We start from the raw sequence: 17,017 nt of genomic DNA on the forward strand, positions 1-17,017 counted from the left end.
ATTTATGTATAAAACTGTAATGGTAATGGGAATTTGAAGATCTTCCCTGCCCCTTAATAAGCCTAAGGGAATCTGAAGACCTTCCCTGCTTTGAAAATATACTCTGCCTCCTAATAGGTTGAATGGGGTCACATGGAGCCTGTGGTGAGAGGAGTTTGCTAAAGGGTAGAACAGAGCCCACAGGAAGCTGGGAGTGAGAACAGCTAGATATGGGAGGAGAAAAGACAGACAGCAGACAAGGAGACAGTTAGGCTTGTGAGTAAATGTTGGTTTGTGGGAAGGCTAAAGGATGTTTTGGCTCTCTGTGCTATTGTGGCTTATTAACTTCTTTGATACTAGGATGGAATCGGCTTACTGGTTTTGGAATTCAGTTTGCTGTCTTCTATATGGAGTCTTATATTTTGTAATGGAGCACCATGCGAGTATATTTATAGTGACCATGGGTGATGTGAATATTGCATTGTCACTACAAAAATCAGACAAGAATGCTCAATTCCTAGTATGAATAATTTGGGAATTGTCCTACATGCCCTTTAAAAAAGTATAGAAAAACTTAATCAGCCTCATAGGAGAAAAAGTGCTGGGTGCCTGGGTTGATGTTAATTATTCAGTTTAATGCTATGCAAATGGAAAAACAGAAGTCTTCTCCTAAGATTCAGTGTAGAAAGCAAAATCTGTATATTACCATAGTGTAATAGTAATGGAATTCAAAGATCCCTCTGTATTGGCTTGGTTTTTTGCTTTGACTGTGTTAAAACCCAGAGCTTGTGAATCCCACTTGTGGGATAGACTTATTGACATAAAAAGAGAGGGCTAAACTGGGAGGAGCTGGTGATGTAAATTTAGAGAGACACAAGAAAAGAGAGAGGCAGAAGAACTTTTTGGAAGCAGCATCTAGGAGGCAAAGAGAGACTGAGAGGATTGCTGAGGGCCACTTTGAATTGCCCAGGACTTTTGAGAGCTGCCACCCAGAGCTGCCAAGGACTAAAGAGACATGGCTGTTATGCTGGCACTTTGTCTGTTTTAATGTTGCTTTGCCAGATCTGTCCACTGGTGAATGACAGTCCTGTTGTTGCAGAGGTCTTGGAACCTTGCTGTTGGTTCAGAGCTCCTGAGACTGTTCTGCAGACAGAGAGTGAATTGTGCCCACTGGTGAAGGTCAATGCTGTTGTTGCAGGTCTTGGAACCTTGATGTTGGTTCAGAAGCCCTGAAGAAGGAATTCTTGTTGTATGTTTACAGAAATCCTGGAAGGGGGTTTTGCTAATGTTTTCAGGGGTCCTAGGACTGTTCTGCAGATGGAGAATGAATTAATGAAGACACTGGCAATGTATCTTGTGGCCTTGCTAAGCTTTGTCTCCCCAGGAACAAAGATTGCTGAGACCTTGCCACCTGTCAAGATGAAGAAAAGACCTCTCTTTGGGTATTAAATGCTGTGCTTAAGCTTGTTGTAACCCTGGGGTAGATTCAATTGTGATCCACAAGGGTGGGAAACTTTTGACCTTTTCGTGCTCTGTGATTGAACAAATGAATGTACTTTACTTATGATTGGAAACTAATCTCCATTTGAGAAGAGGGGCTTTGTGATGGACTAAATGAATGTACAGCCTAGGGGTTGAGTAGTATTTAGAAGAGGGATTTTGTGATTGATTAAATGAATCTAATGTCCAAGGGTGGGGTAGTACTTGGAGATTATTAAATTACACTTGGTAAATGCTGTATTTTGAATTATGCCATATTTTGATTCTGTCTGTTCTTAATTTGTCACTGAATAAAATGGAAAGCACCTATGCTGGTATTTTGAACCTTGGGAAGTTGCCTTTGCTTGGCTTTACACATAGAAAAGGTGCCATTTTCTAAGTATTCAGAGATTTTTGTCTTTTTATGTACCATCTTCCCAGCTAAACACAGAAACACATACCAACTCCAGAATAATTAAGAGTAGTGACAGTCTAAACCAGTGCTCCTTAAACTGTGGGTCAGGACCCCATATGGGGTTGCATTACTAAATGGGGGTCACAAAATATCTGACAACAGTAAAATGTTTCTGAACGCACAATGACCAAAAATTAATTCAAAGTCAAATGTATAATGAATCAAAGGTGTTCCTGGCAGCACTTGGTCTGTGTTTCATCATGCAATTTCATTGTAGCCTTGGTTCTGAGCACACAACATGGTACTTTGGACTGCACATACCATCATGCCATGCAATGCCAACACTGCCAGAAACACCTCAGTTCAGATTTGAATATTATATGTTATGAAATGCAGTGTTTTTTACTGTACATACAAAATTGTTAAATGAATTTTGAACTGGGATTAGGATAGAATTTCCAAAATTTCTGAAATGGCCCTAAACATAATTCTACCATTTTGTACTACAAAGTGGCATTTTCAGCATTGATGATTATAACATTGATCACCTCTGAAAAACACTGAAGATGCTATATGTCCCATAGTATCAAATATTTCACCAAGATTGAATTCTTTTTTTTTCTTTTTTAAGGGGAGAAAGAAGGCAAGGCAATTGGGGTTAAGTACCTTGTCCAAGGTCACATAGCTAATAAGTGTCAAGTGCCTAAGACTGGATTTGAAAAGTCCTCCTGACTCCAGGGACAGTACTCTAATCAGTGCACCACCTAGCTGCCCCTTTGATTACTTACCCAGCCCCCTCCAAGGATGGCTCCCTCTATCCTTCCATTACCTTATATCTAAACACCCTTCTGGACTCGCCTTTTACCTATTCTCTCACTCTCCCCTCTCAAGAGGCTCCCCTTGTCCTGTCTCCCCTCCCTTTGCCCCTACCATTCTATTTCCTCGGAATATAGAAGACATACCCGCTCTTCTGAATAGCTCCGTACTGTTCCCAAAGACAGCAGGCTGCCAGAACTACCAGGCCCCCTCCTTTGATTCCTCTGAATCGACTCTTCCTCTTGCACTTCATTTGTATAAAGCACATACTCTTTACAGGGGTTCCTAAATATGTCATGCTCAGATTTACCCCAATATTTCTTAGGAGCTACTCAATTACTAATAAGAATCTTAGACATACATTTTACATATATAAAACTCTAGGGGAAGCTATGTGGCCCAGTGAATAGAGTAGCAGCCCAGGAGTCAGGAGGACCTGAGTTCAAATCAAGCCTCAGACACTTAACACTTACTGGCTGTATGACCTTGGGCAAGTCACTTAACCCCAATTGCTCTACCCTCCCCCCTCTAAAAAAAGAAAGGCAAAAAAAAGTGAATGGTCTGGCCTTATTGAATCCCTTATAATTAGTCTTTGTTATATACCTTATATTTCTCTTGGTTCTAGCATGTTCTTCTATTAAGTTCAGATTGTGGTGCTTGTTTTTTTTAAACAAAGTCTTGAAAGTCTGACAATTGGCCAAATATCCATTTTTTTCATCCAAGATTATGCTTAACTTTGCTGGGTATGAAATTTTCGGCTGGAGCTCCAGTTCTTTTGCTCTTCAATAGTGTTCCAAGACCTACAGTCCTGAAATGTCTTAGCTCCTAAGTCTTCTGTGATGCTAATTGTGATACCATCATATTTAAATTGTTTTATTCTTGCTGCTTTTAATATTTTATCCTTGAACTGGGAGTATAGGAATTTGACTATGATATTCCTATGAGTTTTCCAAATAGGATCTCTTTTAAGTAATGATCCATGGACTTTTTTTCTATTTCTACTTCTCCCACCCTTGTTCTAAGGCTTCAAGACAATTTTCTTTATTTCTTGTAATATTATATCAAAATTTTTTTTTTGATCATAACTTCTAGTTACTCTGATTATTTTTATTTTCTCTTCTTGATCTACTTTCCAAATCTGTTGTTTTTCTTTTAAGATGTTTCACTTTCTCTTCTACTTTTTCATTATTCATATTTTGTTTATTTCTTGATCTCTTATAATTTCACAGGTTTCACCTTGCCCAATTCTAATTTTCAAGGTATAATATCCTTCCTTAAGATTCTGGATCTCTTTTTCTAATTGGTTTACTTTCCTTTCATAATCTTCTTGTTTTTCTTGGATTATTCTTATTTTTAGTTTTAGCTTTCCCTCCATCTCTCTCATTTGCTTTTTAAAGATCTTCTATGAATTCTTTTTGGGCAGGTGACCATTTGACGTTACTCTTTGGGGGCTTCTTTACTTCAATATCCTTCTATGAAGGTCAATCCCAGTCTTCTCTATTCCTTAATAGTTTTCTATAGTTGTATTCTTTCTCCTTTGCCTATGTATTTTTGTGCTAATAGCTTAATTTTTGTAATCACCTTTAGTCCTGAGGTATGGCAGGTGGTACCTCTTGCCCTAGATCTTCAGTTCTCCCATCTAGCCTGGAACCAAAGCCAAACCTCCAACTTCCTATAAGTGCCCACAGCCAGGGGTTTTCCCTGCCACTGCTTCTGCACTCGCCAGGTATGTGCTGGTTCCTTTTCTCCCCCACCATTCTTCACAGCACAGTTGTGTCTGGCGTTCTTGGTCATGCTCAGAAACAGCAGAAGTTTCCTGGAGCTTCCTGTGCTCAAGCACCCAACTCCCCCTCACTTTCCTCTCTATGGGGGATAGAGGGATTGGGGTAGGGGTGGGGTGGTAAAAGTTCCTGTGGCTTGGGCCAAGGTAGCCTCTAAAAACAACTAACCCCAGGACTTGCTGCTTGTGTGTAAAGCAGATCCTAGACTGGAGGCATTTACTCTTTATCAAACCTGGTCCTGGGATTTATCTTCTGATTTTCCCAAATTGTCCCAGGAAGACCCTGGTTGTACCCCTATTATTTATTTCCTCCACTTTGCCCTAAGGTGCTATTTTCTTGAGAGCTTGGAATTTTCTAACCTACTCCATCACCTACCCCAAATCCTCTGAATTCTTTATATAAAAATAAACATGCATATCCATCTCATTAATATGCAAATTTGCTTTTCATCTTTAATAAATGGTAAAAGTATATGTATGACAAAGAATTATTTTAAAATACATTTCTTTATGATTTATTATCAGTAAATGTTTCATTTCTATACTGTTTTTATATACATATATACCCTGAGTCATGTAAAATTTTCTGGGGAGAAAACAGGTCATGAGTAGAAATTAAGGTTAAAAAGCTATACTTACACCACACAGTCATAGCGGTTTTCCCTGGCTGCAATGTGCAAGGGTGAGTCTCCATGAATGTTTACTGCATGTAAATCACACTTAGCAGCCAACAATATCTCTGCTATTTCAACACAGCCAGAAAAAGCTGCCCAATGCAAACAAATATTTTCTTCCTAGAAAGAAAAACATAAGATAGACAGCTTAATCACCTAAAATTTCAATAGATTTGAGTTCTGTATGCTCTGTCCCAGGAACAAAAATATGATCTCTTCCTGTTTACCCTATATCTCATGTTTTCCAGTCTCCTTTGGCTCAGGAACTTCTGCCCTGGTACTTTCATTGCCAAGATAAAGGAGTCTTGCCTTACAATATCTAGGCTGACTCCAATCATGCTCATTATGATCCTGTCTATCTTTTTTTTTATCTCTGCCCTGATCCTATGGGAACTCTCTCCACTTCCAGTTCTGGAGCCAGAATAAAATCAATATTGCCACTGTTACCGGAAAAAATGTCCCATTCAGGACACTATTCCTTTATATGCTGTATACTCCTTCATTAGAGTATAAGGTATTGCAGGCAAAGACTATCTTGCCTTCTGGATTTGCACCAGATGGCTTTCACATAGTAAGCACTTTATTTTTGTTCATAAACTAAAAGATGAGAGACACGGCTGTTCTTTTCACTAATTACAATTCTGCTTATATGTCAAAATCAACGGGCACACAGAGATTTCCTATATGTAAAGTGTGAAGACTATGTTAAGAAACATCTGAATTCTAAAATATATGTAGTTCCTTCTAAGTTGTTGTTCACAGAACTGACACCAAAAACCTCAGTGTGTCAGCGCAATGTCAAAGTGGATTTATTTATTTGACAAGCAGAATCCATTACTTAGCAAAAAAAAAAAAAAAAAAACCAAAAACCATGCTGAATAGTTAAGTCAGTTACCAAAAGAATCATGTATATAAATATATGGAACAATTATAATGCTGTAAATATGTCTTCATAATAAAAGGGGCAGAACTAATAAGGCCAGGATATAATGTAATTAGACATTAAATGGCTTGTAAAAAATATACAGAGGGGCAGCTACGTGGCACAGTGACTAGATCATTGTCCCTGCAGTCAGGAGGACTTGAGTTAAAAATCTGACCTCAGACACTTGACACACTAGCTGTGTGATCTTGGGCAAGTCACTTAACCCCAACTGCACTGCCTTGCTCCCTCCAAAAAATAACCAAAAAAAATTTATAAAACTTGAGTTTAAAAAACTTCTATTATTAATACCTGCTTTTTTGGGTTTGCAGTTGGTTGACTTATTTGGATGTACTTTGTTAAATGCTAAACAATCTAAGTAAGATTTTCTTTCTTACTCTACATATTTAATAAAATTTTGTGGAATGTTAAGTTTATAATAACAAATGCATTATCTGGCAGCTTAAAACCTTTTAAAACTATGAAAAACATATTTTCTTCAGGTTATAGGATGTAATTCATTATGTCTACAAAGAAACTTTGAGAATTAGCAAAGGAAAAACTGGCTTATTGATGAAAATTATTTCATATCAATACTGAGAAAAGTAGATAACAATTACTTCCCAGTGCATATACGATAAAACAAAAAATGAAAGAGAAAAATTAAATCAAACAAGTTTAAAATATTGTCAACTATGTGCTTAATTAAAAATTTCTTCTCTAGATGACTGCATTTATAATGCCAAAATGTTATAAACACACTTACATTGTCTCGTATGTTGATATCTGATCCTTTAGCTAGCAAGAGCTTCACAAGATCAATGTGTTTATATTCGGTAGCCCAAATCATTGGTGTCCAACCACCATCATCCTAATTTTCAGAATAAACAGGGAAAAATGTATGTATGAAAAATACAGGAGAGGTCAAGATGCTAGTGATTTTACCAGTTAAACTCCACTTCTACAAATAATATATTAAAAGAAAAAGGGCAAAAAAAAACCCCACTTGTCACCTTATTTTAAAGGGATATGTAAACAAGAATATGAACTGAGCTGGTGTTGCAAAAAATGAAATTAAAATTCAATAATTCTAAGTGATTTACTTCCAAGCAAATAAACACCCAGATAAGTACTAGAAAAGCACAAAAGGAGAAATTCTAGGGAGATGGCTACCTGAACAGGAAGCAAACCAGACAGCTCCCACATCCCTACTGCAGCTAAACCCTAAATTCATACTATATATCATAAAGATCAAGAAATCCACTAAGAAACTAAGAAAAGGTGACCACTTCTATTACCAGAATACCAAAGAGGTAAGTAAGAAGCTCAACAGCAAAAGGAAAGGGGGCCAACAGGGCAGTACTTGAGCCAGGGCTTCCTATGGTAAAGAGTGAAAAAAGGATGACCACTCCATCCTACCCACAAAAATGCCAACAGGCACCTCCCCTACCCCCACCCCGTAGTTTGGCCCTCACACAAAGTCCCAATTCAGGAAGTAAAGCAAGAAAGATGAGCAAATCAAACCAATATCAACCAATCAACCAATAAAAAAACCTATAAACTTAGAGATCTCCATAAAGGAAGAATAACTCTATGACAAGTGCAATCAGATATGCAAAGGAAAAATGGATTTTCAACAAGAACTACATATATACTTAGAGGAAATGAAGACAGAGATAAATAATGAAATAAAAACTCTGGAGGAAAGAAATGGAAAAATTAATGTCTTAGATTACAAGGTGGTAAACTTCACTAAAAAAACAGACTACCAGAAAACCAGAATAGACCAAAGAGATCAATAGCTTTATGACACAGTTAAAATATTAAAATGAAATTTTAAAACTGCAAGAAAAAATAATAGAAACAAAATATAGGATCTGATATCAGAAATAAGGGGGAAACATTAAAGATAATTTAAACTATGATGCCCCACCCTTCAAAAAAGTGTTTAGATCTTGTATTTTAAGAAACCATAAATGAAAAACATCTAGCTCTCTTAGAATCATAAGATAAAATGAAGATAAGAGAAAATGTACCAATTATCTCCTGAAAGGGACTCCAAAAAGGAAAACTCCCGCACATGTAATAGTCAAACGGCAGAATGCCAAAGGAAACAAATACTTCAAGTAGTGACAAAGGAGCAAGTCAAGTACAGTCAGTTCTGCTTACTCAACTCATACATTCCTAAAAATCACTGTAATGTAAAATTGTGCAATAAAAACCACAGGGCTTACAGGCAAATAGATTTAGGGACACAACACAACTTTCTATCAGGGATACATGCACAAAAAATTAAAAGTACCTAATAAAAATGGTAGCACAGTTTTATACATGTTAAGTGTTAAGTGGTTAAGAAATACACAAATAAGAGGGGCGGCCAGGTGGCTCAGCGAGTAAGAGCACAGGCTCCAGTGTCGGGATGACCTGGATCAAATCCGGGCTCAGATACTCAGCACCACAGCCAGAAATAACTGGCCATATAACCTTGAGCAAGTTACTTAACCCCCATTGCTTATAAAAAAAGAAAAAAGAAATACACAAATGGGGCGGCTAGGTGGCGCAGTGAGAAAAGTGCTGGCCCCGGAGTCAGGAGGTCCTGAGTTCAGTTCTGGCCTCAGACACTTAACACCCACACAAAAAAACTAGCCATTTAACCTTGGGCAACTTACTTAACCCCAATTGCCCTCCAAAGGCAAAAAAAAAAAAAAGAAATACACAAATACTGCAATGATTATATAATGTCAGAATCAATGGCCTCAGATTGCTGCTGACCCAGGGATTCAACTGGCTGAAACTGTGGAAAGTGGGACCAAGGCAAATGTCGTGGAGGAAGGTGAGGAAGGAAGTGAAGGAAGGGAACATAAAGCTCTTTGCAAACCTTAATGTATTACATAAATGATAGCTAATATATATGGTAGTTAAGGTATGAAGGCAATAAAAGTTGGGGACATCAAGAAAGGCTTTTTGTAGATTGCAATAGGATTTTATGAGGCAGAGGTAAGGATGACGCACATTTCACATTTGAAAGACAGCCAACATAAAGGAATGGAAAGAGGAGATGAAATATCATGTGTGAGAAAGACTGGCTGAATTGCAGATTCTAGGAAAGAGAACAATGTACAATACGAATGGAAAGATGGGTTGGGAGTAGATAACAAAGGATTTTTAAAGTCAGGCATAACAATTTATGTTTGAACCTAAAAGAAATAGAGAGTTATTGTAGTTCACTGAGTCAAAAAATGACATGGTTAGCTCTATTGTTAAGGAAAATCACTCCAACTACTCCATGGAGAGTGGATTTGTGTGGGGAAAGAATTCAGTCAGTGATCGCTGAGTCAACATGGCGGAGCAGAAACAGGACCTCCACGTGGCTCCAGCTCTCACCACATCCAATCAGTGTAAAAGGGGACTCTGAACAAACATTGGAGCTACAGAACCCACAAAATGACATAGAGAAGCTAACCTCCTGCTGAGGACAGCCTAGCAGGCTGGCAGAAATCGGCTAGCGCAGTGCTCTGGGAGCCAAGTGCCCAGCCCCACACCAAGGTTTGAGACCGTGGGCGGGCCTGACCACCGGCTGGAGGGACTCCAGTTCACCAGCAGTGGTGCCGATCCAGAATTATCAACACATAGATGCTGAGGACAAAGTGAGAGGTCAGTGCAGTGTGGACTGTGGGACCCAGTAGTTGGGAGTGCAGTCAGCTTTTGCCACCAGGGCGAGAAGCTGCTGAAGGGTATGGCACAGGCACTGCCATGTGGCAGATTCAGCTCCTGGCCTGCAGACAGTAGGGGGACCAAGCGACCAGTCTGTGGGGTCATCGCTCTTGCTTTAACCTGCTTGGATCTGGATTATGGTCTAGGGTGGAGGTCCTGGGGTATGCGACCAGTTTGCCAGAGCGTGTGGAGGCTTCAAAGAGGGAACCCAACTAATACCTCTGGCAGCTGAGGAAACCCAAGCGTTTGGTACGAAGCTCTCCTGTCTGGTAGCAGAGTCCTACTGTGGCAAAAAGACCAAAAGTCAAGTAATTGAGTGGCAACATGACCAGGCAAAGGAAGCAAAGCAAACAGAAGAATTCAACATTAGACTCCTCTTTGGGGACAAAAAGGATCAAAGCATGGAACAGGAGGAAGACAGTAAAGTCAGAACTCCTAAACCAAAAGCTTCCAAGAAAAATACGAGCTGGTTACAAGCCACAGAGGACCCTAAGAAGCAGATAAGAAAATTGGAGGAAAAATTGGGAAGAGATATGAGAATGATGCAAGAAAATTATGAAATGAGAGTCAACAGCCTGACTGAGGAAAATAACACCTTAAAAAACAGACTAACTCAAATGGCAAAAGAGGCTCAAAAAGGCAATGAGGAGAAGAATGCCTTAAAAAGCCAAATATGCCAGATGGAAAAAGAATCTCAAAAGCTCATTGAGGAGAATCATTGCTTCAGAATTAGATTGGAGCAAATGGAAGTTAATGACTTTATGAGAAATCAAGATGCTGTTAAAAAGATCCAAACAAATGAAAGAATAGAAAGCAATGTGAAATATCTCATGGGAAAAACCACTGACCTGGAAAATAGATCCAGGAGAGATCATTTAAAAATTATTGGACTACCTGAAAGCCATGACCAAAGTAAGAACCTAGAAATCATTCTCCAGGAAGTTCTCAAAGAAAACTGCCCTGATATTTTAGAACCAGAGGGCAAAATAGAAGTTGAAAGAATCTACCAATCACCTCCTGAAAAAGATCCCAAAAAGAAAACTCCTAGGAATATTATAAACCAGGTTCCGGAATGCCCAGATTAAGGAGAGAATATTACAAGCAGCCAGGAAGAAACAATTTGAATATTGTGGAAACACAATCAGGATAACTCAGGATCTGGCAGCTTCTACACTGAGGGATCAAAGGCCTTGGAATATGACATTCCAGAGGTCAAAGGAGCTGGGATTAAAACCAAGAATCACCTACCCAGCAAAACTGAGTATCATGTTTCCGGGGAAAATATGGTCATTCAGTGGAATACAGGACTTTCAAGCATTCTTGCTGAAAAAACCAGAGCTGAATAGAAAATTTGACATTCAGATACAAGAAGCAAGAGAAGCATGAGAAGGTAAACAGGGGAAAGAAATCATAAGGAACTTATTAAAGGTAAACTATTAACATTCCTTCATGGAAATACAATAATTGTAACTGATGAAACTTTTCTCAGTATTAAAATAGTTGAAGGGAATAGAAATATATATATATAGCAGGGTATACGAGCGTATGAATACATGTGTGAATGTGTGTATATATGCTTACAGATATACACAGATAGAGGGCACAGGACCAATTTAATAGGAAGGGATGATACTTAGAAGATGAAATTAAGAGGTGAGAGGAATATAATGAGAGGAGATGGGGTGAGACAGATTGGGGTAAACTATCTCATAAAGAAGAGGCAAGGGAAAAGGGTTACAATGGAGGGGAAGAAAAGGAAGGCAAAAGGGAATGGGTCAACCTTATTCTCACTGTATTTGGCTTGGGGAGGGAATGAAATACACACTAAATAGGGTGTTTCACCCTACAGGAGAGCAGAGGAAAAGGATGAGAGGGGGGATGATGGAAGGGAGGGCAGGCTGGGGGGGAGGTAAGTTGGAAGCACTCACTTTTGAAAAGGGACGGGTTCAAAGTAGAGAATAGAACAAGTGGGTGGTAGGATAGGAGGGACTGAAATATAGTCAGTCTTTTATAATATATCTACTATGCTAATGTTTTGCATTAGCTACACATGTACAATCTATACTGAACTGCTTATCTTCCCAGTAAAGGTGAGTGACAAGGGAGGAAGGGAATGAATCTGGAATTCAAAGTTTTAAAATCAAATATATAGAATTATATATATACAACTATTAATACTATCTTACATGTAATTGGGAAATAAGATATATAGGCACTGCAGCATAGAGATCTACCATGCCCTACTGGAAAAGTCGAAGGGGTATGGGAGAAGATATGGGAGAGAGCAGATTGGAGGAGGGGATATCCTGTGGGACTGCTATTTTGGGTTGGTGGGTAGAGGAAAAATGGGGAGAAAATTTGCAACTCAAAATCTGGCAGAAATGAATGATGTAAATCAGAAGTTAATAAGGCATTTGAAAAATTAAAAAAAAAAAACCTGACCATTCTAAAAATGTAATAATTGAAATGGGAATTCTTTATATAAGAAATATAGTGATAAATGGAATAGATTATTTGATTCTCACTATTTTGATTAGCTTTCTATCTTTTATTTCTCTCTTCATAAAATGATAGTGTTATTCTAGTCATATCCTATTTCATGGTAAAGATCAAGGTATGGCATGTAAGTCAGAAAGGTAGGGAAGAAGAGATAATATCTAAAGTCATCACTATGCTACATGATTGCTTGGAGGGAAGTTTATACATCAAAATAGGTATTACCTTGCAATTAATGATTACGATCATGATACTAATAAATGATGGTAAGAACAAAAAAAAAAGAATTGAGTCAGTGACACTAAGCTAGAAACTATTGCAATCACTAAACTAAGAAGTAATTAGGTCCTTTACTATGGAAAAGAGGACAGATGTAAAATTACTAAGATCTGACTACTGGTTAGGTATGTAGAATTAGGAACAGAGGTTAATGAGAAGATTATGAACTTAAGAGACAGGAAAAAGTGTAATGCCCTAAACAAAAATTGGAAAGTTGAGTAGAGTCACAAAACACAGTAAGTTGACAATTACATTCATGGGAGATAATGAGGTCATAAAGAGACAGAATGGATAGAGAAAAAAGAAGAGACATAGGACAATGCTTTTGTGGTATAGCCTCAATTAGGGGGCATGATACAAATGATGATCTAGTAAAGGAGGTTGTGAAGGAGTCAGACAGAAACAGGAGAGAACAGAGTCAGGAAGAACTAGAGAGGAAAAAGAATCCCAGATGGTGAGCAGTAGCAAATGGTCCAAAGAAATCAAGAAGGAGGAAGACTAAGAAAAGCCTATTAGAATTGACTAAGAAATCAGTGATAACTTCAGAGAGCACAGTTTCAATTAAGCGATTAAGTGAAAAGCCAGACTACAGGAGACTGAGATGAGAAAGAGAGGAAAGGACTTAGAGGCAAAGCATGTAGACAACTTTTTCTAGGAATCTGGCTAATAAAGGTAGGAAAGCCTTTTCCTAGCCACTGAAGTCTTCTCAAGGCTTGGAGATGGCCTTGGGCTAAAAAAAACCTCCAAGTATGGATTTTGTGATAGATTCTTAAGTCTGGTGTCTGAAAACCAGCCTAGTCCAATAAGTTCAGGGAGATCCACTAGCTAGGCAGAATGTAGAATATTTTCCTGCCATGGAAAGTCATGAAGGCCAATTATTAAGGGACAGTCAGTCTAAGATACATATTAAACACATACCCTGGCAAAATCACAGACTTTTTAAGTCTGTCAGATACTACGTTGCTGTGTGGTATATGTGAGAATGAATGTGTGTGTGTTGGGGGGGGGGGGGGAGGTCTACCATGTTTTTTGTGTCTTTTCTGTCCGAAGGAGTTCTTCCCTTTCTTCACGACCTAAAATCCAGCCATTGATGGGGGCGGGGTTGAGAAAGTACTGAACCTCTCTGCGGTTAGGTGAGACAATGAATAGAGTTCTAGATCTGGCATCTGGAAGACCTGAGTTCAAATATGGACAAAGATGCCTTACTATGTGACTGAAACCCAGCAAGTCCCTTGACATCTGTCTACCTCAATTTTCTAAACAGTAAAATGGAGATAATAATACTATGTATCCCTCAATGTTATTGTGAGGATCAAAGAAGATATTTATAGTGAGCTAAACAAAGAGCCTGGCATGTAGCAGGTGCTTAAGAAACTTTGCTTCTCTTAATAAACATTAAAAAAAAAAAAAACAAAGAAACGGAGGAAAGGAATAGGACCACAACTTTGGGTAATGGTAAGGCCTAATGAAGAGGGCTTTTTTGAAGGATGGAAAAGTCTTGGGCTTGAAGAGGGCTCCCAATGTCTGTTTTCAGTCAGTGGGCAGAGTTCTTAGCTACTAAGGATGTGCCTCAGGAACTCTGTAGCAGCAATCAAGGAACTCATATATAGGCAAAAACTGAAGATTAAAGGTGGGATAATGGAAGAGGCAATCTGTTGAAGAAGATAGGAGCATATGAGATCAAGAAGACATGTAGATGGGGCAGCTAGGTGGCAGAGTGAATAGAGGACCATCCCTGGAGTCAGGAAGACCTGAGTTCAGATCAGCCACAGACACTTAACAATTACTAGCCATGTAACCTTGGGCAAGTCACAACCCCAATTGCCCTGCCTGCCCCCCTCCAAAAAAAGCAAAAAAGAAGAAGAAGAAAACATGGAGATGCTCCTAAGAAACTTAAGTAAAGGGCAAAAGGAATAATGTAAAAAAGTTTTGGAATGAGAGTAGAAGCACGACCTTCTCGCGGCTCCGGCTTCCACCTTGTCCAGTTTATGTAAAAAGGGGACTCTAAACAAACTTTGGAGCTGTAGAACCCACAAAATGACACAGAGAAGCTAACCTCCCACTGGGGACAGCCTGGCAGGCCACAAGGAATCCACCACAGCGCTCTGGGAGCCAAGCCCATCCCCACCCCGAGGCTTTAGCCCCAGGGCCGGCCTGACCAGCCACTGGCCAGCAGGACTCCAGATCAGCAGCAGCTGTGGCGATTTCCAGATTTATCAACACATAGATGCGAAGGACAAAGTGAGAGGTCAGTGCAGTCTGGACTTTGGGACCAGTAAGTGGGAGTGTGTGGCTTTTACCCCCGGGGCGAGAAGCTGCTGAGACGCTGGCACAGCCAGCCAACGCCACGTGGAAGCTTCAGCTCCTGGCCTGCAGAGTGTAGGGGGACCAAGCACCAGTCTGAGGGTAATTGCTCTTGCTTTAGCCTGCTTGGATCTAGATTGCAGTCTAGGGTGGAGGGCCTGGGGTGTGTGTCCAGCTTGCCAGAGCATGTGGAGACCTCAGAGAGGGCACCCATCTAATACCTTGGGCAGCTGAGAAAACCCCAGCATTTGGGACGAAAGCTCCCCTGTCTGGAGGCAGAGTCCTACTGTGGCAAAAAACCCAAAAGTCAAGTAAGTGAGTGGCAAAATGAGCAGGCAAAGGAAACAAAGCAGACAGAATATTCCAGCAATACACTCCTATTCTGGGGACAAAAAGGAGCAAAGCATGGAACAGTAGGAAGACAGTGAAGTCAGAACTCCTGCACCAAAAGCTTCAAAGGAACATACAAGCTGGTTACAGGCCATAGAGAACCTTAACAAGCAGATAAGAGAAGTGGAGGAAAAATTGGGAAGAGAAATGAGAACAATGCAAGAAAATTATGAAATAAAGAGTCAACAGCCTGACTGAGGAAAATAATACCTTTAAAAACAGACTGACTCAAATGGCAAAGGAGTCTCAAAAAGGCGATGAGGAGAAGAATGCCTTAAAAAGCCAAATTTGCCAGATGGAAAAAGAATCTCAAAAGCTCAATGAGGAGAATCATTGCTTCAGAATTAGATTGAAGCAAATGGAAGCTAATGACTTTATGAGAAATCAAGATGCAGTTAAACAGATCCAAACAAGTGAAAGAATAGAAGGCAATGTGAAATATCTCATGGGAAAAACCACTGACCTGGAAAATAGATCCAGGAGAGATCATTTAAAAATTATTGGACTACCTGAAAGCCATGACCAAAGTAAGAACCTAGAAATCATCTTCCAGGAAGTTCTCAAAGAAAACTGCCCTGATGTTTTAGAACTAGAGGGCAAAATAGAGGTTGAAAGAATCCGCAGATCACCTCCTGAAAAAGATCCCAAAAAGAAAACTCCTAGGAATATTATAAACCAGGTTCCGGAATTCCCAGATTAAGGAGAGAATATTACAAGTAGCCAGGAAGAAACAATTTGAATATTGTGGAAACACAATCAGGATAACCCAGGATCTGGCAGCTTCTACACTGAGGGATCGAAAGGCTTGGAATATGATATTCCGGAGGTCAAAGGAGCTGGGATTAAAACCAAGAGTCACCTACCCAGAAAAACTGAGTATCATGTTTCAGGGGAAAATACGGTCATTCAGTGGAATAGAGGACTTTCAAGCATTCTTGATGAAAAAACCAGAGTTGAATAGAAAATTTGACATTCAGATACAAGAAGCAAGAGAAGCATGAAAAGAAATCATAAGGAACTTATCAAAGTTGAACTATTAACTTTCCTACATGGAAAAACAATAATTGTAACTTATGAAACTTTTCTCAGTAGCTGAAGGGATTAGAAATATATATATATATGAGGGCATATGGGCATAGGAATACATATGTGTATATATGTTTACAGGTATACATACATAGAGGGCACAGGACCAATTTAACAGGAAGGGATGATACTTAAAAGGTGAAATTAAGAGGTGAGAGGAATACACTGAGAGGAAATGGGGTGAGACAGATTGGGGTAAACTATCTCATACAGAAGAGGCAAGGGAAAATGGTTACAATGGAGGGGAAGAATAGGAAGGCAAAAGGGAATGGATCAACCTTATTCCCATTGAATCTGGCTTGAGGAGGGAATGAAATAAACACTAAATAGGATATGTCACCCTCCAGGAGAGTAGGGCGGGAAGGGGATGAGAGAGGGGATGATGGAAGGGAGGGTAGGCTGGGGGTGAGGAAGTTGGAAGCACCCACTTTTGAAAAGGGACGGGATCAAAGTAGAGAATAGAACAAGTGGGAGGTGGGATAGGAGGGAAGGAAATATAGTCAGTCTTTTACAATATATCTACTATGTTATTGTTCTGCATTAGCCACACATGTACAACCTATACTGAACTGCTTATCTTCCCAGTAAGGGTGGGTAACAAGGAAGGAAGGGAATGAATCTGGAATTCAAAGTTTTAAAATCAAATATTCAAATATATGCATGTGTATACATATATATATATA

General features: G+C 39.3%; 1 protein-coding gene across 15 annotated transcripts in view; it reads right to left on the reverse strand.

Moving 5' to 3' along the window:
- The window catches only part of EHMT1 (euchromatic histone lysine methyltransferase 1), a 430,700-nt gene that overhangs the window by 59,373 nt on the left and 354,310 nt on the right, over nucleotides 1–17,017 (reverse strand). For all 15 annotated transcript variants that reach the window (XM_069072710.1, XM_069072712.1, XM_069072720.1 and 12 more), the window contains 2 exons: nucleotides 6,832–6,936; nucleotides 5,109–5,263 (listed from right to left, as the gene is read on the reverse strand). In XM_069072710.1, coding sequence (XP_068928811.1) covers nucleotides 5,109–5,263; nucleotides 6,832–6,936 — 260 coding nt within the window. The remainder of the gene's footprint in view (nucleotides 1–5,108; nucleotides 5,264–6,831; nucleotides 6,937–17,017) is intronic.

The sequence above is a fragment of the Petaurus breviceps genome, unplaced genomic scaffold (genome assembly GCF_028583685.1).
Source record: "Petaurus breviceps papuanus isolate PSGF00001 unplaced genomic scaffold, PetGlider_PUasm1.0 90847, whole genome shotgun sequence".
Lineage (NCBI taxonomy): Eukaryota > Metazoa > Chordata > Mammalia > Diprotodontia > Petauridae > Petaurus > Petaurus breviceps.